This window comes from Zosterops lateralis (genome assembly GCF_965231275.1).
Source record: "Zosterops lateralis genome assembly, chromosome: W".
In the NCBI taxonomy this organism is placed as follows: domain Eukaryota; kingdom Metazoa; phylum Chordata; class Aves; order Passeriformes; family Zosteropidae; genus Zosterops; species Zosterops lateralis.
Window position 1 is genome coordinate 13,798,335 of NC_139801.1, and position 25,249 is coordinate 13,823,583.

The window sequence follows — 25,249 nt, forward strand, 5'->3', positions numbered from 1 at the left end:
TTACTTCTATGTTGTCCGTTTATTACATGCAGCACGGTGGCTTATATACAATTCTACATAGTTTATACATGTAATAACTTTTTCATTGGCACACAGCAGAGGAAAGAATGCAAACACACATTATTTAGTTTACTCTTAAGATGGCTAACACATGCTTATTAACAACTCTATTCAGTGACCTTCAACACTCCATTATTTTTCCCAGACACCTTAATATCTAATTCTAAGTGTGCCACAACTTACTAAGGAATTTTATCTGCGTCACAGGCTTCAAGGCCTCAACAAGGCCTCAGGTCAGGCCTCAGTCAGGGTAGTTCAATTTCTAGATATAAATCATGTCCTCCTTCCCTGAGGAATTCTGCAACACAGAGGCAATATTAAAAGCATTAATTACTAGACAAGTACAGGGTTGATTATGTGTATTATATAACATCCTGATTCCCTGCATCCAGATACATATTCTGGAGTATAATTGGTTCCAAAACTTTTCTTTTCAGTGGAAAAAAAACCCTATATGTGTCACCGGACTCCAGGGAGCAAAACTGCAGCTTCTTGGTGATGTGGAGATAAAACACTGAGATGCTTTCCCACTATTTCAATGCAATTTCTGTTTTGCAAAAGCAGGGAAAGGAATGGATACAGATAAATAACTATTTCACTCTCCTCCAACAGCATTAATTGACCCAGAGAGGTTGTGGACTCCCCATCCCTGGAACTGTTCAAGGCCGGGTTGGATGGAGCTTGGAGCAACCTGGTCTGGTGGAAGGTGTCCTTGCCCATGGCAGGGGGTAGAATGAGATCGTTTTTAAGGTCCCTTCCAACCCAACACATTCCATGATTCTATGATTAACTGCCCTATTAAAGCAAACTACAAAGACTCCCCACTGCTTCCCAAGAGTTAAGACCTTCAGTGCTTCTCACCAGCCAGCAGAAGCTTCTGTCTTCCAAACGATTTCACTGCAACTTCCTCTAAGTATAAACTAGGGACACATGTAACTTGTATTCAAAAATGTTTGGGTTTATTCTTCTTTATTCCTAGAGTTGTCACAGACCTGCAAGACAGCATTGCACAAGGAAAACAAGGTAAGTCTGCTGCAGTTTTTAAAACCTACTTGCCTGTTATCTAGACTGGGTGGAAGTAAATTACAATAGATATTCTGATTTTAAAAGAAAGCATTTAACCCCAGAAGGAAACAAGAATATGGTTATCTAAAAAAGTGCAGAAACAGCAAAACATTTATTTTTCCATTTATTGGCACTTATTTGAAAAATAGCATAAATATTCAACAGAAAAGAGACAAGTTGACCCACACTCAGCTATTAAACCCCCCTATACTGATGTGTCCTCTAACAAAGACTGGAAGAGACACCAGGAGGTCCATTCTTAAGAAATAAGCAAGATTTAAAAAAAAAAGAATCTTGCTCTCACCACAGAAGAGTGAATGCACAGCAACTCTTTGGCACAAACCTGAAACTGCAAAGCCAAACTTTACCTCAGCAGAGAGAGCAAACAGAGCCCAGCACTCCCGTGTGCATCTGCTCAGGGACAAAGGGCAGCTGGACTTGGGGAGAGACTGCAACCAGCAGGGTGATTATTACAATAATTTAAGAGGAATGATACCAGAAGTAAACCATGTCATATCTTAACTAGAACAGAGTTAGACTATTAAATACATTCTATTTTCTCTCTACAATAAGGACACACAGAAATGGGTCACTGGCCCTCAGGTTGCCAGGTCTTTGCACTCCAAGTCATCCCTTTCTCATTTTGATGGCTGCTGTGAGTCAAAGCTTCATCCATGTGAATCTTTCACAGCAGAGTTCAGGGCAGGTTTTTCTCCTACTTGAGGAAGTTTCCATACTTTTATGACACACTACAAAGATTTTGCATTAAAAAAAAATAAAACATTTTGCTTAATTCTTAACCTCTCTGGAGAGAAGGTTTGAAACCACACAGCACAGATGCACAGACATGTACAAAGACGGACTCAGCTGGGGGAGCTCAGCTGCACAACCCCAATAAAGGTGTCACTGCAAAATCCCAGACAGCTGTCCATAGGGGGGTCTGCAAATTCTTCCTCCTTGTTGGGGAATTTCAGAGTTGAGATCAGGATGCCTCAACGCACTGACTTTTCAAGCATCTCAGATTACCAGATTCCAGGCTTCCAATCAGCATCTGAAGTTTTCAACAGCAGAAACGACTTGATGCAATTGTTCGAGGAAGGAACATCAGGAAATTAAACACAGATTAAATGTTTGATGGCCTCAGGCTGTCAAAAGGCATTTAAGATTCCTCACTGTATCTGTCATATATGAGGACAAATACTGACTTAAAATAATGTATTTCTGAAGTACTAAATACTAAAATTTCAGGATTTAATGTATTGTTCCAAATATTGTCACTATTTTTCCCTATTAAAAGACATTTAACAGAACATCTACCACTCCTATACATCATCTAAATGGGGAAGAAAAAGAAACAAATGCCAGATACAAAACCTCAGAAAAATGTTCCACACCTAATTTAGATTTAGTCACAACAGCAGTCATGATCATGAATAAAATCCAACAAATAAATTTGACAATTCACCGATTTGTTCTTTTCTGACATCCACTGGAACACAGAATTGATTAAGAGCCAATCATAATAGAACACAATAATATAAATAATAATCAATTTTCCCCCTGTAATATTCTCCCTTTCATATGAAGAAGAAAAAAAAATTTAACACTCTGGGAATAGAAACAATTAGTAAGCTGCTTCATTGGTTTTAGGCTGAGGACAAATGTGAGTTATCTGCTCCTCCACAGGCAGGGAGGACACAGGCTGCTGGCAAGCCAAGTCTTCCACAAGTAGGACACATGCACAGTGTTTGTAACTCATGCCAAAGAGATCACATCCACTGCAAACCAGCGGCCTGCTGACTGATGTGAGCACTCAGCATGTCTGCAGCCCAAATGCTTATGTATTGTAGTAAATGTCATACAAATCACTAGAAAGGTGAATTCCTCCTCAAGGAACTATTCTGGAAGTTTTCTAGATGTAATGACATTGCTGGAAGTTCCTATGAGGAACAGAATGGGTTACACACAATAGAAAGTCTGGGCGATATTCCGCCTGTTTCCTGGTGTCCATCAGCAGATTCCTGCTTCTCAGTTCATCGGTAACTTGGCCATGAGATCGACTGGCAAAAATGGGGATCTGGAGTTGGAGAGTGACACTGGAGAGTCTGTGCTGGTGCCAACCTCAGCTGGGGAATCACAGGAGGAGCCTGCACTGCTCCTGTTGTCATCCAAGGCATGCGAGGACAGACTGAAAACACAGCGACACCAGGGCATGAGAAACGAGGCACTGGCTCAGGTAAGTGCCCAAAACCAGCCCAAATCATCACAAAGCCACTCTAAACACGCAGGTGCATCTCTGAAGGAGCAGCAAGCCCTGTGATCTGAAATACACCTGCAGCTACATACACAGTCACTTCCAGACTCACACAGGACACTGCCCATTTCCTCCTTTGCTCACCCAAAAATGGGGCACAGATCAGAAGTTCCAGACCTAACAATCCACTGCCAGCTTTGCTCCATCCTCAAAGCCCTGGGCCAGCACAATAGCCCGAGGCCTTTTTGCCAAGAGAGACACTGATAAACTGTCCATCTTCCATTGTACTATGTATTTCACATGACACAAATTCATAACTACAGCTGATCTATCATCAGTGATAGCAGCAAAGTGATTTTTTTAAAAATTACCATCTCCTACACCAAGAGGCAGCAATTGAACCCACACTGCTATCCTATCCCCATTGTAAATGGTGTGCAAAAAAGATATGATTTTAAAATACCTTTAAAACATCTATTTTGCCATTGCCACTCAAAGCTTCTGCATGACTTGTACATCAGCTGAGAGGCAAAAAGACAGAAATACTGTGAACAACCCTTGACAGTTGTGTGGATACATGCTATGTATGATTTAACATTTTGACTAAAACACTAGATCAAAATCCCTTGCTATTACAAATCACTACAATTTTTAACAAAGTACTTTTTATCTCCTCCCAGCTCCTCTGACCCTCCAGGGAGGGTCAGACAGACTCATGTTCCTCTGTGACTAACAAGGGAAAAAAAGAAAAAACCCAATTCACCCAAAAAACATCAGCATTCATATTTGATTGCAATTTGAATCCGACTCCAAAAAGCTATCATCCATGAGGTGTCTTTTCTTACACATGCTCAACACCCCATGTTATCAGTCAGGCCTAGAAACTGCAGAATTGTAGGGAACATTGCTGCCTGTTTACTGTGATAATTTCAGTGCTGTAACATTATGAGATATCTCTATTAAAAAAAGACAAAACAAGCAAAAAAACCCAAAAAACCTTCAAGCATTATCACTGCTAGAAAAAAAAAAAAAAAAAAAAGATTTGTAATACTTCTGCTGAAAGGGACAATAAACAGCACAGCATTTACCATGCCCCAAGGTCTGCCTGATGTGCAGCCTCAGCCTCAGGGGTTAGCAAGTTGGTGGATCCTTGGAATAATCTCTTTGGGTGATCTTCCATCTCTGTCACACCTTTGGGAAGAGATACTGAGTGATAAAAATTACGACTCATTTAAACTAAAATCTACTTTCAATGTAACTTCTACAGAGCAAACAGAATAGAGGTTCAAACTTCCAATATTTCATATGTAGAACATAGAATTTAGATGCTGAAATTTTAAAGACTATTTCCTGGAACCATTTTGTCCAAGCTTCAGTACAGTTTAGTGAATAATTAACTAAGGCTTAAATATCAGATATTTATTCTTCAGTAGTGAAGACTAATCCTTTTGTTTCAGTTTATCCAGCTATCAGTTCACTGACCAGCTCCACCAGAGCAGAGAAGCTGAAAATAAGGAAAAGGAACAAGCTCCAGGATTATCACAAAACTTTTCTATTGACTTTGATTTCCAAACACTCTAGAAGAGGAGAGGATAGATATATGCCTAAATAGGCTATGACAGAACTCAGATGAAAGTGTTTTAAAAGTTGTCTCAGAGCCAGAGGTATTCTGCAACAAAGGTGAAGCTTGAAGATATAAAAATAGGTGCAATAAAATTTCCAGAAGTTAAACTTGAAGAAAAATGCAGAAAGACAGGGAAACATTTCCTAATAAAGCTGTAAGGTGCCTACAAGGCCTGTGCATCAGCTTTGGGTTTTGAAGAGTTATTTGAAATGTACAGTACCTGTGTGCTTCAGTTAACCAGGACTTTCAAAGTTTTCTGTTTAAGTTAAATATACCAATAGTTGTATATTTATTGTTTTGTTAAGCAGGTTACATCAGATTTTTTATCATATCTATATGACCACAGCAATGGGGAGGAATTAGAACAAAACAATTATTAGCTTTATGGAATTAAAAGCTTTATGGAATAGTAAAATATAATTTAATTATTTGTCTGTTTCATTATGTGAAATATGTTCCATTTCTAGTTGCTTTTTGAAGTATCAGCCAACTGGACACAATTATGAAGAAAGCTATATGAATTATTATATAACTAACAAGTTGGCCTATTGTATTTGCCAAACCTAAATACTGTACCTTTTCTTTTGATTGATCCAAGAACACTTGGTCGAATGGAGTTAATTGGGCTCTGGCTTCTTCTGCTAAAAGAAGACAAATGCTGCACTGAGATCACCATTAAAAGAGAAAAGTTGAAAAAAGAATCAAAAGATACTCAGAAAACAAACTACTGGGTGGAAACCACTAAGAAAAATAGGCATTAAAACAGCTTATCCAAAACAAGTCCTTTTTTTTTTTTTTTTTTTTTTTTTTTTTCTGAAGATAGGCCAGGAAGCACAGAACTGAGCAGGAAATGTTTAATTACATTATTTCACAACTGGGGCAGTCTAAAAGCTCTCATCCAGGCACTGACTACATCTCAGTTGACAGGCTGAACTGTGAGGGCCTAGTAAAATTTAATTGTATGCCCACATCACTCAAAGGGGTAACAAACCCTAAATCTGTTTGTGTTTTCTTTCCCTCAGAACTCAATTACTAAAGATGTGAATGAGAGCAATAAAGAGACTACACTGGGAAGATAGATGACACAATGCAGTCCATTTCCCAATGTTATGACATGAGGATTTTGACAAATGTTTTACAACACTGTAAAATCTAAAGTCTACATGAGTATATGAAGTTGTGTTTGTGCTCAGAAATCAATTATGGATACGACAAATTCTGGTATTTCAAATGCCTACTATGAACAAGCTACATCTATTTTCTATCATTGATATGATCTGGTGACTTACCTTGAAAATCTCCTTGTTGGACTTGGGCTGGGACTTGGAGGCAACCCACTGCTGCTCACCAGACTTTGCAAAGATGGTGAGAAACATTGCTGAGAGGAAAAGAGTTTGTGTTATTATAAATACTGTATCACTCCCGTGTGGTAACAATTGATGCTTAACTGCAGAGAAATAAACAACCCAGTATCAAATTCAACAACCAGTCACTGGGTATACTAAGACATCACTTTTTGCTACTGAGAAAAAAAAATTTAAAATTTGACAGATTCCATTTTCATGCAGATTTATTTCACTGTACTCTGGTTAAACAGACTTATTTGTTTTTTATTAACCACAGCATAATAGCTGAACACTCCACAGAAATTCACATCCACAGGATGAGCAGCTGGTATTTTCTCATTTGGGGTTTTAGAGGGTTTTATTTACTCTCTAGTTTCTTGTTTGCAGCTGAGGTAGAAAGGAGCAGGTGGCTTAATCTTTTGCTACTAATTTGGTTGAATTTATTTAGCTCTACTTAAGATAAAACCATTATTACCACATTTTGCTCACCTTCCCTATTCCTCGTGTAGGTGAAGGAGCTGGAGAAACTGGAACAAAGTCTACTTGCTTTGATGATAGTGATTTTTCAAAATCATTGTCACTCTGTAAACAGTACACATAATCTTATGAGCAGGTACCTTAACAAGAAAAGGACTGATTGGTGTGAAATCCCAAAGTTATCCTCCATCATATCAACAATTTTTAGGCAGCCATTTATGACTTTATGCTTAACAAAAAAAACCCCAAAAACTTAAACATTGCATGGAGAGTATCAGAACATGTAAGAAAATTTGAATAGACAAACATCCATGCAATTTCCTTTTGACACAGCAGCTCAAGGAACCCACATATACTTTGAACAATTGATAATTCTATGCCTTGTTAGTGTGAAAAATTGCTGATCAAAAGCAGTGCTATACTAACAACTTAACTATAGGTCAAACTATCAAAGGAAATGTTGACATGAGAGGGTCTCTAGTGTCCTGATACTGATGATAGAAACACAAATTAAAGCATGAATGCATTACCAGGCTCAAGCTCTCCTCCCATGAGTGGCTCATCTGCATTGCTACTTGCACTTCTCTATAAAGAAGAAAAGAAATGTATTGTCCCGGACCCACAGATGGCTGCAGTGACTGTTCTGCTTTGCCTTAGTGCTCACCTTTCACGAACTGTTTCCCTGTTCAGCAAATTCATTCCTTCTTCCTAAAAGATTAGCACATGAAGAAGTAAGGTCAAAAAAAAAAACCAACCCACTTTGTTCCAGCAAATCAGAAAAGTTGTGGTTTCACTTCACTTTGGCATGTGGAAAATTTAATTCAACTCAGTTAAGCAACAATAACTTCAATTCTCATCCATGGAAAGGAGTGAGGAGAGGATGAAAAAGAGATGTAGCAGGAGAGACCATCATATAAGAAGTGCTTATATGTGCTGGTTGTTTCCAGCTTTATTTTCATTACTAACCAAGAAGTAGCTACAAAACTGAATAATGATAGTATGAACCAGAAATTCTGCACATGCCAGAGCATCTTTATGCAGTCTTGAGTAACATCATTTTACAAAGGGGACACTAGTACAGATAAACCTCAAAAACATGGCTGAATTCTTACCTTATTCTATGGATTAGTGACTACCTAGACACTTGTCAGCATCTCATTTGCAATAGACTGCATTGCACATAATGAATTCAGGAGTCAGTGAGGTTTTTTTCTAAAAAAAAGCTCCATAAAATATTATTAAAATTGAAGAAATATATAAAATTAAACTAAACATTAACACCAAGTACAAATATGACTCAATCTCCTCTTAGGCAGACACCATTCCTTAAAATTAACTGAATGCTACCCAGTTTGTTCAGTGAATGAGTATGTTCCTTAATTCAAGAGTAAAAGTTCAACTAAACATCTTCACAATCCTCATCATAAATAGGAAGAGTCTAACTTCACCTGTGTGATAATTTGCTCAGATTTGTAAGAGATCAGAAGTGAATCACACAGGTTCTCAGTGAGTATACAGGACATGGAATTAATTCCAACTAGTGAATCTAATGCTCAAACACAAATTAGGAAATTACACTGTTTGCTTTAATAAATGGATGACACAAACATGACTGCAGAAGCATTTTCCAGAAGACTGAATTATTAAATTTTACTTCAGGTAATAGAGCAGAGCCACAACAGTCCATTCCTTTGCTCTCAGCATATTTCTCATTATATCTCCCTGCTCACTGCAGGGAGGTTGGACCAGATGACCTTTAAAGGTGCCTTTCAACCCAAAATAATTTATGATTCTATGATATTTACATATTAATCCTAAGCTTTTTTATATTGATAAAAAGAGCTGTACAGCTGACCTGAGTGCTTCAGAGTCTATTTAAGCCAGTAAATTATTTACATAATGAAAGCAAGCTGTTATTTTCTTCAGGATTACTGTGCAACTACCTTAAATAGCCAAGGTAGAAGGCAGAAGTGCTTTCCTTCCACCACTCAGGCACCATACCCTAAAAATGCTGTCTGAAGCATTAAATTGTTTTCTTAACTTTTGACCCTGTAAAAATCAAGCCTATCCATTGAAAACTAGCCAGCTAAAAAAAAAAAATTAAAATTAAGCATCTTCAAGCCAATTTTATAACCATTCTACTGTCAAAAAGTGGAGATATAAAATTAAGGACACACAAGAGTTTGAGCTTGTTGATTTTAAAGCTGGAGTCTTCCGCCTGCGGTGCTGGCTGGGAGCAAAGCTATTTGAGCCTGCTCAGATATTCCCCACACCACCCCCCTTTCCCGAGTGTTTGCTCTGCTGCCCTTCCCCCTCCATTTGTGCTGTGATAGCATGAGTACAGGGATCTGGCTAAGAGAATTATACAGATGAAAAATAGCCCAGCCAGAAGAGTACAGACTATTTTTCAGCCAGAGTGCTTCCTTATTCTCCTCATTTTCTGGCTGTGCAAAAGCCTTGTGCAAACACAAGTTAAGGAACACTTTGTTATTGGCCCCAAATGTTTATGCTGGCACTGCTGCCAAAAACTTGGTGAAACTTTACCCTAAGGGTTTACATTAAAGGTTTCCTTTCTAAAATGTCAATTTTAAGAATCCTCTTTCTGCTCAAATCTTCTCCTTGCTGTAAGATACATTTTGTTTCATGAAACGTGGAACTGGGCAGGCAATTTGAAACATTGACTGCAAAAAACCCCAGCCACCTATAAAAAACTCATTTAGAACAATCTGTGCTTACTTGTTTGATTTGATGAAGACGGCTGCTAGGAATACGGATAGGAGATGATGGCACAAACTGCAAAACAAAGTCACATACAATTAAAAGTATAGCAGAAGGGAGGGAAAGGTGCCACAGAAATGTTAGTAAAGTAGTGTTGCCCCAAACTAAAAAGAACCTAATTTTAAAAAAACCCATGTTACTTATAACACTCTTGGTATATATATAACCTACATTACTTACTTGCAAGAACATGTTAATATATATTTCCACATTATACTGCTTTGTAAGCTCACAGATGCTAACTGGTATCAGCCTGGCCTCCACTCCATTTCCAGGCAACTAGAACTGACAGCTTTCCCCACAAAATGGAGCTGCTTTTCACCAGCACACTGTCACCCTCAGTATATATGTTGGCATAAATATTTTCCTTTATGTGATTCAGAATATTTATTTCCATTTAAGTGATCCAGAAAGCTCTCCAATAGATCCTTTAAAAATACAAAGCCAAAACAATGCATTGTACAAAAAGGTTCCTGGATTGTTGTCTACCTATAAATGAGTACTTTGACAGGTGAAAAAAATCAGCTATTAGAAGGCTAACAAAGAGTTAAACACTTTGTTTATGGTTTCTCAAGAGCTTCACCAATTTGTGTGAAATCAGAGAAGACATGACTAAAAATGGTCTTCTGTTAATGTTGACAGTTTTGCATCAAGATCTCACTGGAATGCTATGATCTAAAACTGCACACCCAAAACTGAGTAATTTAAAGTGATTATTTTCTTAAAATATAATTTTCTTTTATATATTTCCCATTCCTCACATTGTCAACTCTCAGTTGATTTGTCATAGCCATTCAGGGATCAAAAATTCTAAACCAAAGCCTTGAATAGAGGTTTAACTTCTCTGTAAGATGACAATCCTTCCAAAAAAACAAGGTGTCTTTTTGAAATGGATGTGTTCAGCAAGTAAGGCTTGCATTATTAGAGGTGTTTTTATAGTTCATTTATTATAAGGCTTCATCTGCTTCACAAAACATTATTAGGGCTCTTCATCATGCTGAAACTGGAGAACTAACAAACATTCAGTTAACTGTTACTGCACCATCTTCTAATCAGTGCCACAGAGAATACAAAGATTTTGGTGCCTGACAGGGTAAGTTAACACAGACTATTAATGCTTCATACATCCAGAACCCTCCTCCTAAAAAAACAAACATGAAGACATCACACCCTGCTTCTCACAAAAGAATTCAGCCTATCAGGCTCACACAGAGGATGACTAACGTTTATGCCAGAATTTAGTCATCGTAATATATAATACTAGAGTCTAACAGCTATAATATCTTGATTTGCTACTTTTAAAGTCCAGTTTAGGTCAGCTTTACTATTATACTGGGTTCCCAAAAATCCTGTGCACCTAATAAAAAATCCTTCAAGCTGCACCAGCCAATGCAGATCTTGAGTTGACCTTGATTCTCACACAGAGAAAAGAATTTGGACAATAGTGCATTCCTGCCTATTCAGTCTGTCATTCCACAGTAGAAATGCATTTGTTCCACTCATTATATTCTAATTTTATGACTGTGATCCACATACTTTAAGGTTTAATATTAACAGAATATGTACAAAAACAGTGGTTTGCAGTATAAAACAAAAATATAAAAAGACAATTAAGTGTTCCTCTGCAGGGTCTGATGCACTAACACATCTCTGAGGATCTTACATCTTGTTTCCAACAAGTCATCATCCTTGCTTTGTCAGTGTGTAAAATTCACTTTTGCTCTATTTGCATCATTCGATTTAATTCTTGTGAAAAGAAACCTCTGTCACTTTCAAAAGATACTTGCTAAACTGAACCCATTTATTAAAATTATGCTACTCAAATCCTCAATGTTTTAAGAGAGCAAAAAGCTTAATAAAAACATTATGAACTATTAGACTATGACAGGGAAGAAAAACACCTTCCCCCCTACTCCAGTGTGTCGGATATTGTGTTCCAGCGCAGGTAAAGTTTCAGCAGTGCCAGGCTGGCAGAAACCACTGCCCAGGTGAGCAGGGACTGCCCCAGTGCTTCTGCCCTGCCCTGCAGTGCCCTCTGCCTCCTGCCAGCACAGCCACTTGTGGGGCCACACTGAACACAGCAGGGAAACTGCCTGGTTTAAAAAAATAAAATTAGAAAAAATTTAACATCAACTTCTGCTGAAATAGCACCTAAACATCTAACCAGAGACTCAACTGCTCTGCTTAAGCAACAAAACAAAAACCCCAGCCATGCAAAACAAAGCAAAAACACACCAGAACATTTACTCACTGGTATTTCCTGGAAGAAAAAAACCTGCAGATACTGAGCCTGGTTAACCCTTCCTTGGCAATAACATGTAGTGTCAGAAAACTGCAGATCAAGCCCCAGCCCAAATGGCACCACTGCCCTTGCAGTGATCATTATAAACCAGCTGAAGTCTGAGACTTGGAGAAGCTATTCCAAAAATAGATTGTGCAATTCAGCTGAGCAACTGGGACAGCACTGAAGATGGAGTTGATGGTGTATGACCTTCCGTTACCAGAGATTTTAGCAACTCCCGTTGTTCCCCTGACAGCGAACACCACACAGATTAGACAAACACTAATCAACTTTTTTCCACAAAGTTTAACAAAACATAAAATTTAAGCTGTACTTGTAATAAAGAAGTTTCAGTTGCTTACTGAATCTTTTAAGCCTCATAATTTACACTGCAGTAAAACCTGGATTAGATTTCTTAAATACAAAGAAGTGGGTTTTGAAATACACTTTATCACCTTCTTATGTAAAATTTAATTTACAAAAGTAGATGTGATCTAGCTCCTTAGAATATCTCTAACATCATAAAACTAAATGTACTTCTTTGCTATAGGAAGAATACCAGGGAAAGTTGCTTAGGGTCCTTAATGGTGAAAGTTTAATTATAACACAAAATTATTTATCTGTGGATGATCCTGGTTTAAGACCACAGAAGGATGAAAATCTATAAGATCCTTTCCAATTCCATCCTCCCTGCCATATTCAACAGAACCATAACCCAGATCATAACTCACCCTGAATTAGCATCTTTTTAGCCCAACAACTGAGGTTATTCAGGAGTAAACACAATAAACTGAGCTTTTGCCTTTGTTTTTTTTCTCCTCTTGCCTGACCACGAGCACAAACAGATTTACACTAAGCTGCTGCCCTAAAAATATGAAGAAAGAGACTTGATTAAGAAATCTTGACCATAACACTTTCAGTTTTTTCATCCCAGCAGGAGAAAGGCTTTTCCACCAGTCTTTCTTATATAGAACTATTCTGGTTCTGTTACAGATGCAACCTTTGCTGAAGTATTTGTCTGCACTTTTTTTCTTAAGCATCAGAAATCATTTAAGACATTGATTACTGTTAACAGTACAGTTATATAATTCGTTTTCTTAGCAAGCTACCTTTCCTACTCTACCCTGGAACATCTATTTTATAAGCCAAGTTATGATCACAATGAAATACAAGCATTCTCCAAGCCAAATGATCTATAAGTAACATTTCATTATAGCTACAGCATATTAATGTCACAGTCTAGAGCCTTGTTTCTGAAAGCAATGTGGTATTAGTTTTACAGACTGCAATCAAATTTTGTTTATTCCTGTTTGCACACTTCTGCTTGGCACCTGTTGAGGCTGCTGTGGGAGTTTTCTTACCAGGCTGTGCCGATTCATGACGGTGGTGCTGTTCCTGCGGGTGTGCAGGACGCTGCCCTGGAACACCTGGGAGTTATCGCTGTGAAAATAAACACTTGTCAAATGCAAAACCTATTTCCTCCCCAGCAAAAAAGCACCTCTTCATACCAGCTCAGTTTCAAATGCTGTGACAGCTCTCCTGTTCAGACAAAGCACTCCAGAGACAGGTAGGTAAGAACTCTTTTAGCTTGTTGGCAGAGAGTGCAAATCAACTCCTTCATCCTCCAATTCCCAGCTGCTTCAATTAATTATTTCAATTAATCATTTTGTGTCTTCAGAATAATTGAAGAATTGTTTAGACTGTGGGGATTTATTATGTTTGGAATGGCTGCTGCTTGTATATTGCTTCAAATGTCATTCAACAGAACAAATGTAATAATGGCTTGTAGGCAGTAACTGAAACCAACTTTGATCCCACAGATAAAACAGAATTTAAAAATACAGCATCTTGATAAATCTTATCACTACAAACATTTAATATCTTCTGAACATTTTTCCAGGAAAGTTTAAATTAAACTTACAGTAAACCCAGTTTTTAAGGCCCCACAGCAGCATATCCATTGAAATGGTATAAGATTATTTATTTGACACAAAATTAACTTCTTTCTCAAGGCAATTTTAGTTCTATTGATTCCTAAAGCAAGTTTTACTGGTAATGTCATCACCAGTGTTTCAACAGCCAATGATCAGCACTTAATAAATGCAACTGCAGAAATAAACTAAATTTTATGGTCGCTAGAAAAAAATTTTGAGCCACAAACCTATAATCCTCATGCCCAAAAATCAGTGAGGAACTGCACAGGTGAACAAATCCAAATGTAAGATTGTAATTAGATTCAAATTACAAGAATTCACATTATATCTTTTTTGTTTCTGCTGCTAACTTGGGATGAACAAAAGCACCCTACAAATACAATTTCTTTAAAACTAACCTGACCAGCACCACTACCTTGCTGTAAGGACTGATAATCCTACTGCACTTTCATGACACACCATTGTCAGAATCCTCTAGTTTAAAACACACCAGTTTGACACATAAATTTTAGATAGCTTTTATGTAGCTAAATAAAAAACAAAGCTTATACTGTGAAATAAAAACCAACAGCAACTGGCATAAGCACTGTACTTTCTGCCAAGAAAAATGCATAGACTCTCCTTCTCCAAAATGTCAAGTACATAGGACCAGACATCATTACAATTTTCCAAGAAGTTTCACTCAGCTCATGCCCATGAGAGATCAAACAGCTGCCATTTGACAGAGGCGGAAGAGGACAAATTGAAGGGATCCATGACATGATGTTTAGAGATCCGTTTTAGCTGAGGCCAACAGCCACAATTCTTTTCAGTGTAAGTGTACTGGTTGGCATGCAAGCACAAGACAAACAGCACATCCTGAAATCCAGGATCTGAGTAAAGAAAACAGGTTGGAACAATACTGTCCCACATTACCATAGCCTGAGTCCAATACTCAGTGCTAAGTAGCAGAGAGGGAGAGAAAAAATACCTGCAAATAATCCTATCTTTAATCTCCCTTGCAAAAACACCAGAACTGGTCAGATCTCAGTCTTACTTTTCACAGAAAACTACAGTTCCCATTAAAAATCAAATTTTTTTGGCACAAAAACAAGAATTAAAAGTTCTGTGAAAGGTAACTTTTGTGATCTAAAATATTCCACTTATAACTGTTCTCTGGATCTACAGCAACTCATTTTCCAAGTTCCTTACTAAAAAATGAAGAAGTCAAAACAGGAAGCAGAGGAGAAAAAGCAAGCTGTGTAAGAGCAAGAGCTTTTGTTTCAGTTTACCTAACAAAGCCATTCTGGGAAAAACTGAACTTTCTTGCCAAGAGCTGCAATCTTGCAAAACCAGTATTCTGGTGGGAAATTCCAAAATAACAGGCAAACCACTACAACCACCTCAGATTAGTTTGATGGTATTTCAGTTTTATTTCTATGAACACCTAACTCAGTGTATGCACAGTGTCAGGGAGTCCTGGGTTGTAGTGCAGGATGTACACAAAGTATTTATTCTATCACCATCTTCATGAACTGTTAGAACCAGGGCAGTGTTCTTCCCAGGCCCCCTTCCTTTGGGCTGTCTTCTGCTAATGGCCCATCAACGCCTTGCCCATGACCCATAGGTAACTCCCTCCAGGAGTTATCTCTGTTTAATGGGCCATCAAGGACCCACTTCACAACTCATCATCCCATTGTCAGATGCTTTGCCCAGGGGGAGGAGCCAAGCATTCTCACCTGGATATAAGCTGGGATTTGGGACAGTGCAAGCAGCCCTTACTCACTGAATTCCCAGAGGAGCAGAGCTACCAGACCTTTCTACAGGATCACTGCTTCAGGAAGACCACCTCATCTGGACTGCTTCCACCATCCTGCTCAGGTTGTATTCTGACTCTGTCAGTGGTCTTTTGTATTATTGCATTTATTTTATTTTATTATTTTATTTTTCTTCTTATTAAATTGTATTTCTGACTTGGAGCATCTCACTCGTTTTGCTTTCAAACCATGACATATTTTTTGGTGCCCAACGTGGGGCCAGAGGCACTGAGAAAAGTCAGAATTACAGTTTTGTATTGAAGAAGACACCTGTTTGCTATGATGCTCAACATGCTTACATGTGTCTTATACCTATCTCTCTATATTTTTCCACACATGGCGCACTATCTGCCAGTCTTAATGCTCCTGCATAGACCAGGGTATGGTACTAAAATTGCTTTATTGGTCTATTATGTCCATTGCTTGATAAACTCCGAGGCAATGAACAGCATTCAAAATATATACCCAGTTTTGTATTTGTGTTCTGGTCTAGGATGCTACATCTGGAGCCTCAACAATCTCACTCAGCCCCTGTGGGGAGGAGTAAAGAATGATTTTTTCCAGCTTTTCAGGCATAACACAGCAGTTTTTGAAAATATTGAGTACCCTCTGGATGCCAAGGACAGCATGATGTTGTTGTTAGTCCTGCTTTGTCTTCTCTGCACAGCCCGTACCATGCTTAGGATCAAAACACTACATGGTGTGATACAGTGTGTTCTTAAGGAAGAGGGAAAGAGAAGCAAAGCAACGGCATCAGCGTCTACACAGACTGTCACAAAGAAGAAGAGAACCAAAGGCAAGGCAACAGTGTCCTCATCTACACAGACCATTGCAGAGGAGAAAGGAACCGAAGGTGCTGTCAGCATCTCCACACAAACCGTCACTGAACTGGAACAACCTAAACCAGTAGCAGTTGCCACCACTCAGAAAAAGAAGTCAAGGAGCAAATCAGTCCGCGTAGTGACTGACGAGAATGCAGCAGGACCTTCGCAGCCAGCAGAAGTGACAGAGATAGAGATCATCACTCGCTCCCTATCCCTGGGTGAGCTGCGTGACCTGCGAAGGGAATTCACCCGCCAGACCAACGAGTCCATCCTGACCTGGCTGCTCCACATCTGGGACGCTGCAGACAATGACACCATTCTGGATGGAATTGAGGCCAGGCAACTGGGATCGCTGTCCCGGGATGTGGTCATTGACCAGGGGATCGGGAAAACCCAAGAACCTCTCAGCCTCTGGCAGTGACTGCTAACAAGTGTGAAAGACAGATACCTTTGTAAAGAAGACCTCCAAGTGCACCAAGGCAAATGGAGCACAATAGAACAAGGTATCCAACGCCTGAGGGAATTGGCTGTGCTGGAGATCATTTTTTCAGAAGACGAGAGATTTCCTAAAAGCCCAGATGATGTCCAGTGCACATCACGGATGTAGTTGAGAATTGCACGGCTTGGACCAGAAATGTACTCACATTACCTGGCAACACTGCAATGGAGGGAAGGTGAGGACAAGGTGGGTGTCTTGGCTAATAAATTAAGAATTTACGAGGACACTGTCATCGCCCCAGTTCGCACCCATGTCTTGTCTGTGGAAACAAGACTGTCTGAGCAAGTCCAGAGCTTGATTGAAGAAGGCCATAAAAAAATTGAAAGAACTTAAGGAAGAAATTTACCATATCTCACCAGAGCCGACGAGAGTCTCTGCCATTAGGAGCAGGCGTCCCCCAGCCAGGCAAAGAGGATACACACCACGGGGTAACCTCTGGTCTTTTCTTCGAGAGCATGGAGAAGACATGAAGAAGTGGGATGAAAACCCACTTCCTCCTTGGCAGCCCGGGTACGTGAACTGAAAAGAGGAACACCTACCACAAGAAGCCCATCTAGAATCAAGGTTGCCCCAGTCTCTCATAACTCCAGACGGTTCAGGAATGATGATATGACTGATCCTCTGGAAGGGAACTCAGAAACATATGTACAGGAAGAGAACAATGTATGCCATGACCAGGAATAGGAGGGGCCTGCCTCTAGCCAGGAAGAGGAAAGGGACAATCGGATCTACTGGACTGTGTGGATCCAATGGCCTGGCACATGTGACCCACAAAAATATAGGGCATTGGTTGACACTGGGGCCCAATGTACCATGATGCCATCAAGGTATGTAGGAACAGAATCCATCTCTATTTCTGGGGTGACAGGAGGGTGTCAGAGTCTGTCTGTGGATGTGTTATGCCCCACAACTGTCTCCGATGGTTGAAGACCAAGACCCCCGAAGAGACTGGAGAGAGCCCCTGGCCTGGCTGAGGTGGGGCGCCTGCCGAGGACTGATATGCATCTCCACGGGAACGGAATGCAAGAACAATAGTAGCTCATTACAGTGGACTGAGCTGACTATACTGACCGTGCTAAAAGGGTACAGCCTGCAGCTTGTTCCTGAGCACCCAACCTTAACACAGGTGCCTGCCTGGGCCATGTGCCACTTGCCCAGTTCTCCTGGGCTTCGTGCCACTCGCTGTGGTAACCAACCTATAAGAACTCCGAAGATTCCGAACACCTTCGTGATCACCCCACTGGAGAAGATCGCGTCTATGGGCATCTCTACACCTTGAGGACTCGACCCTCCAAGTTGGTAGCTATAATCCCCTCCCCCTCTTTCTCTATCGTTCTCACTATTCTCTATTTTCTTTCCCTACTATCGCATTGTGGGCACTAAATAAAAGTGCATTTTTTTGTTTAAGCAAACTGAGTTGTCCCCTGCTGTGTCTTTTGCGCTTTGAGATCTCCAAAATGAATCATCAGGTTCCCTGCATATGTTTTAGGACCCTGACAGAGGGTCTCAGGAACTGACTGTATTAGAGGCTGAAGTGAGTTTAACTGGGAATGGGTGGCAAAAACACCCCATCGCGACTGGTCCAGAGGCCCCATGCATTCTCGGCATAGACTATCTCAGGAATGGATATTTCAAAGACCTAAAAGGATATCGCTGGGCTTTTGGGATAGCTGCAGTTGAGAAAGAAAACATCAGACAGTTGAATATTTTGCCTGGTCTCTCAAATGACCCCTCTGCTGTGGGACTGCTGAGAGTCGAAGAACAACAGGTACCAACTGCCACCACAACAGTACACCGCCGCCAATACCGCACTGACAGAGACTCTGTGATTCCCATACATGAGATGATTCGTAAACTGGAGAGGCAAGGGGTGGTCAGTAAGACTCATTCACCTTTCAACAGCCCAATACAGCCTGTGCATAAGTCCAGTGGAGAATGGAGACTGACGGTGGGTTACCATGCTCTGAATGAAGTCACGCCACCACTGAGCGCTGCTGTGCCAGACATGTTAGAGCTTCAATATGAGCTGGAGTCCAAGGCAGCAAAGTGGTATGCGACCACTGACATTGCCAATGCCTTCTTCTCCATTCCTCTGGCAGCACAGTGCAGGCCCCAGTTTGCTTTCACCTGGAGGGGCGTGCAGTACACCTGGAACCGACTGCCCCAGGGGTGGAAACACAGCCCCACCATCTGCCATGGGCTGATCCAGGCTGCACTGGAGAAAGGTGAGGCTCCAGAACATCTGCAGTACATCGATGACATCATCATATGGGGAAACACCCCAGGGGAGGTCTTTGAGAAAGGAGAGAAGATTATCCAAATTCTGTTGAAAGCTGGTTTTGCCATTAAACAAAGTAAGGTTAAGGGACTGGCTCAAGAAATCCAGTTCCTGGGAGTCAAGTGGCAAGATGGACGTCACCAAATCCCCACAGAGATAATAAACAAGATCACTGCCATGTCCCCACCTACCAACAAGAAGGAAACACAAGCTTTCCTAGGTGCCATAGGCTTCTGGAGGATGCACATTCCTGAGTACAGTCAGATCGTGAGCCCTCTATACCTGGTTACCCGCAAGAAGAACAATTTCCACTGGGGCCCTGAACAGCAACAAGCCTTTGTTCAGATCAAACAAGAGATTGCTCATGCAGTAGCCCTTGGCCCAGTCAGGACAGGACTAGATGTGAAGAATGTGCTTTACTCCGCAGCCGGGAACAATGGTCTGTCCTGGACCCTTTGGCAGAAGGTGCCTGGGGAGACTCGAGGCCGACCATTGGGATTCTGGAGCCAAAGTTACAGAGGCTCCGAAGCCAACTACACTCCCACAGAGAAGGAGATCTTGGCCGCCTATGAAGGAGTGCAAGCTGCCTCAGAAGTGATTGGCACTGAAACACAGCTGCTTCTAGCACCCCGATTACCAGTGCTGAAGTGGATGTTTAAGGGAAAGGTTCCCTCCACACATCACGCCACTGACACCACATGGAGCAAATGGATTGCTCTCATCACACAGCGCGCCCGTATTGGAAACCCAAATCGTCCTGGGATTCTGGAAGTTATAACAAACTGGCCAGAAGGTGAGAATTTTGGATTATCATCTGAAGAAGAAGAAAAAGCAAGTAACATGTGCCGAGGAAGCCCCACCACATAATGAGCTACCGGAGACAGAAAGACAATACGCTCTCTTCACTGATGGCTCCTGTCGAATTGTAGGTGCTAACCGGAAATGGAAGGCTGCAGTTTGGAGCCCCACAAGACAAGTTGCACAGGCTACCGAGGGACAAGGTGGCTCGAGTCAGGTTGCAAAGCTTAAAGCTGTCCAACTGGCTTTGGATATTGCTGAACGAGAGAAATGGCCGAGGCTCTATCTCTACACTGACTCATGGATGGTAGCTAATGCTCTGTGGGCATGGCTGAATCGCTGGAAAAAGGCCAACTGGCAGCGCAGAGGAAAACCCATCTGGGCCGCTGACATTTGGCAGGACATCGCTGCCCGAGTAGAGAGACTGACCGTGAAGGTTCGACACGTGGACGCGCACGTACCCAAGAGCCAGGTAATGAGGAGCATCACAACAACGAGCAGGTGGACAAAGCTGCCAAGGTGAAAGTATCACAGGTGGATCTGGACTGGCAGCACAAGGGAGAACTGTTCTTAGCTCGTTGGGCCCATGATGCCTCTGGTCATCAAGGAAGAGATGCGACATACCGATGGGCCTGTGACCGAGGGGTGGACCTTACTATGGACAGCATCTCCCAGGTCATCCACAACTGCGAGACCTGCGCTGCAATCAAACAGGCCAAGCGAGTGAAGCCTCTGTGGTATGGTGGACGATGGCTGAAGTACAGGTATGGGGAAGCCTGGCAAATTGACTACATCACCCTTCCGCAAACCCGCCAAGGAAAGCGCTACGTGCTGACCATGGTGGAAGCCACCAATGGATGGCTGGAAACCTACCCTGTGCCTCATGCCACTGCCCGGAACACCATCCTGGGCCTGGAAAAACAAGTCCTGTGGAGACACGGCACCCCTGAGAGAATTAAGTCAGACAATGGGACCCATTTCAAAAACAGCCTTATAAACACCTGGGCCAGAGAACATGGTATTGAATGGATATATCACATTCCTTATCACGCACCAGCTGCCGGTAAAGTTGAATGGTGCAATGGACTACTAAAGACTGTCCTGAAGGCACTTGGCGGGAGGACCTTCAAGAATTGAGAAATAAACTTAGCCAAAGCTACCTGGATGGTCAACACCCGAGGGTCTATTAATCGAGGTGGTCCTGCCCAGTCTGAACCCTTGCACACAGTGGATGGAGATAAAGTCCCTGCAGTACATATGAAAGGCATTTTAGGGAAGACTGTTTGGATTAATCCCGCCTCAGGAAAAGGCAGACCCATCCGTGGAATTGTCTTTGCTCAAGGACCTGGTCACACTTGGTTGGTAATGCAGAAAGATGGGGAAACCCGTTGTGTACCACAGGGAGACTTAAAATTAAGTGAGAACAGTGTGTAACATTTTATTCTCTATGTGTATGCATATCTTTGTAAGAATGTATTGATTTGGATATGATGTAGATGGTAATAGAATAAGAGGTGGATTATGTCCTGGGTTGCAGTGTAGGATGTACACAAAGTATTTATTCTATCACCATCTTCATGAGCTGTTGGAACCAGGTGGGGCAGTGTTCTTCCCAGGCCCCCTTCCTTTGGGCTGTCTTCTGCTAATGGCCCATCAACGCCTTGCCCATGATTCACAGGTAACTCCCTCCAGGAGTTATCTCTGTTTAATGGGCCATCAAGGACCCACTTCACAACTCATCATCCCATTGTCAGATGCTTTGCCCAGGGGGAGGAGCCAAGCATTCTCACCTGGATATAAGCTGGTATGTGGGACAGTGCAAGCAGCCCTTACCCACTGGATTCCCAGAGGACCAGAGCTACCAGACCTTTCTACAGGATCACTGCTTCAGGAAGACCACCTCATCTGGACTGCTTTCATCACCCTGCTCAGGTTGTATTCTGACTCTGTCAGTGGTCCTTTGTGTTATTGCATTTATTTTATTTTATTTTTTACCTTTCTTCTTATTAAATTGTATTTCTGACTTGGAGCCTCTCACTCGTTTTGCTTTCAAACCACGACACAAGGGAAGAGCTCAGGCTTACCCATCTGCCCAAACCCTGAACTAAATAATTTGTTTGGGTTTTTTTTAAGAGTCAAGGGTCTTACAATTTCCAATTTACAAAAGGCTGATATTATAAAAATGTCTTGTCTCAGTTACACAATTAGTTTACCTGCTCAGAAACCTCCCAGGGGAGAGCTGCGATACACAACCCTTCCATACTGCATCAAAATATAAAATGGGAGTTGTTTCATTGTGATTATGTAAAAGAATCAAAATTACATTCACTTAACATTAAATCACGATGGAATAGGCAAGAAGTAGTATTTCATCTGAACTGTCAGACACTGTTAACCATTTTGGTAAAAGAAGTATGTGAGATTTGTTCATCACTTGATATCCAGTTCCTTACAGAAAAAGAAAGGGGGAAAAAATCAATCCACCATGAAGTACTTATCATGTAATATACTACAGTTTATGAAACTTATTGTCAATATGCTCTCCCAAAATGCAGACTCATCACTAACAGCAGCACGTGGACCACCTTGCAGTTGGATGGAAGCCACACCACGTAGTAGATGAGGAATCTCTCAACTTCTCAACAGCCCAGAGAAGACAAGAAACAGCCCTTTGGGTTATAAACTTACTCAAACAAAACTGTACAAGAAACCCTGCCTGTCTGAAAGCTTTGACCCGCCCCTTGCCTGCCACTGCCACTTTCTGTCCTGTCAGCTGAAGAGAGCCAGACCTGGCAAACACCCAACCCTCCTTCAAACAGACCTGCCACAGGCTGGTGGCAACATCCAAGCACAACACATTGTATTTCTCCCAGTAATGCATACTACAGAAATTAGCATCCAGGAAAATTCCTGGCCACCTGACACACTGTTTTACACTAAATGTAAAACTTACGTCAAGGTCCCGTGAAACTACCTTCCTGACCAAATTTGCCTGATTGTCCCGAAAGCATTTACTGTTGTAATCATACACAGAGAAGTGATTTATTTTGTTCAGACTTGATCCATTACAGAAATCATCGCGATTGTTATTCGATGTATAAGAACAGCCACAACTGACGTTGTGGACGGTGTTTCTCTGCAACACAGCAGACCTTGGTGAAAACAAAGCGTTTCATAAAACCAAACCTCGTCTTCCCGGGTTTCCTCGCACCTCTCCACACGTTAATATGTTCCCTAAATCCCTCCCAGCCCGGGACAGCGCTCAGGAACCCACTTTTCCACCCGCCTGCGCTGGGGCCGGGCCGGGCCGGGCGCCCCCCGGGCCCCTCACCTGAGCCCGTGGATGAGCGGGGCGCTGTTCGACCGCCTTAGGCCGCCGCCGTCGCCCGGAGCCGCGGCGCTCCCCGGCGGCAGCTCCAGGTCCAGCTCCATCTTCTCCTGAGCCATCGCGGCAGCTCCGGCTCCTCCCGCTCCGCCCATCCGCGGTCTCAGGTCGCCGCTGCCCCGGCCCTGCCGAGCCCGCCGGCGGGGGGGCTGCCGCAGCAGCGAAGCCGCATCCTGGAGCTCCGGGGGCGGCCCGTGCCCGCTGTTCCTGCTGATCCCCGCAGCCCCCGGGCCGCCCTCCCCGCCCGGCCCCAGCGCAGGCGGGCCCGGCTGCAGGGCGCAGGCGCGGCGCTCCGGCTGCGGTCGCTCGGGCACAGCCCTGGCAGGTTTGAGGTGTCCGGAGTATGCTCGTTCTCCAGAGCTCTCTCGCCAAGGGACACAGTGCTGATCGCTAAATAGCGAAAATACCGCCTCTGAGTTCATACCGAGCTGTTCTCGCTTGCAGAAATACCAGTGAATGGTTCTGTCCAGGCCCAGACAGCTCCAGGAATAAAGAATAAAACCAAACGTTTTCAAAATACTTTAATAGCTACATGTTGTAAGGAAGAAGAGCTTGACTCGGCCAATATTTCAAGCAACAATCAATTTATTAATTCATTAATTTAAATGGTAAAGTGTGAGCAAAGCAGTGCGTTGGGTACACTGGGGGTTTCCCCTCCAACTGTACGCCGGCTACTAATTTTTGCTGGTATTTATTGAGCATCTTCATAAGCACTTTTCAGCAGTTTATTTTTTGTGGTTTCCTCCTAGTTTCTAGTTATGAAGTCTGATTTCTATACCCCATTGTGATCAGTTCCTATTGGTGACGTTGAATTTCTATACCCCAGGGTTGTAAATTAGTGATGGTGAGGTCCAGTCCCTTTCCAGGACTGCAAATCAGTGATGGTGATGTCTAGCTTCCCTTTCCAGGATCATCAATTTTTAGCTTGGGATAAGCTCACTTCCTTCTTTTATTTAGGTGATTGCAACTCTTTTTATATATTCTAAAGCTATAGTTCAAAACCTCTTATTACAAAGCAGCTTAAACCTTATAACAATTTTATTTTCAAAGCAAATATTAATACTTCTGCATTCTTCTATCCTACATGTTAAAGGCCTAAAAAAACCCTTAAAACCTCTATTGTGAAAACTTTAAAGCTCACATTATTCACTTATAAGCATGCAAAATATTTGTCCAAAAAGCCTCTTTCCATGGTTTTTCCATTTGTTCATTAAAACTCATTTTTATAACTGTCCCATGGCCTTGTTCCACACATTTCACAACCACAACTACACAGGCCACCTTTTTCTACCTGACATGAAACACAACCCCACATTTCACAATGTGCCCCTAGCTTATATCTAGAGGACATTGTGGTGAAACAGGTTGGAAGGTCAGTGCCACACTGGCTGGTAGACAGTGCTGAGGCTCCTAACTCTTGGGAAGAAGTGGGGAATCTGGTTTGCCTTAACAGAGCATCAATCATGGAATGGTTTGGATTGGAAGGGACTTTAAAAACCATTTTGATCCATGCCCCTGCCGTGGACAGGGACATCTTCCACTATCCCAGGGTGCTCCAAACCCCGTCCAACCCGGCCTTGGACACTTCCAGGGATGGGGCAGCCACAGCTTCTCTGGGCACCCTGTGCCAAGGCCTCACCCCCCTGACAGGGGAGAACTTCCTCCTAATACCCAATCTAAACCCATTTGCTTTTGATTTGAAGCCATTCCCCCTTGTCCTGTCAATCCAGGCCCTTGTAAATAACCTCTCTCCATCTTTCTTGTAAATTTCCTTCAGGTACTGGAAGGCCACAATTAGGTCACCCTGAAGTTTCTCTTCTCCAGGTTGAACAATCCCAATTGTCTCAGCC

At 42.0% G+C, this 25,249-nt stretch overlaps 1 protein-coding gene across 3 annotated transcripts; it reads right to left on the reverse strand.

The window, feature by feature from the left end:
* Window positions 1-23,494, reverse strand: LOC310922044 (P2R1A-PPP2R2A-interacting phosphatase regulator 1-like; the record flags this gene model as incomplete). 3 transcript variants are annotated; one of them, XM_083882341.1, is made up of 10 exons in its annotated part: window positions 1-3,313; window positions 4,468-4,570; window positions 5,580-5,644; window positions 6,293-6,381; window positions 6,839-6,931; window positions 7,357-7,411; window positions 7,491-7,534; window positions 9,563-9,619; window positions 13,247-13,325; window positions 23,346-23,494. In XM_083882341.1, 10 exons carry the CDS (start codon window positions 23,492-23,494, stop codon window positions 3,154-3,156), a joined length of 894 nt encoding a protein of 297 aa, XP_083738467.1. In that variant the 3' UTR covers window positions 1-3,153. The 3 variants fall into 3 exon arrangements, with proteins under 3 accessions (XP_083738467.1, XP_083738468.1, XP_083738469.1); XM_083882342.1 differs by having other exon boundaries at window positions 5,580-5,641; window positions 23,346-23,464; XM_083882343.1 differs by lacking the exon at window positions 1-3,313 and adding an exon at window positions 3,534-3,900 and having other exon boundaries at window positions 23,346-23,464.
* Window positions 23,495-25,249: the final 1,755 nt, after the last annotated feature.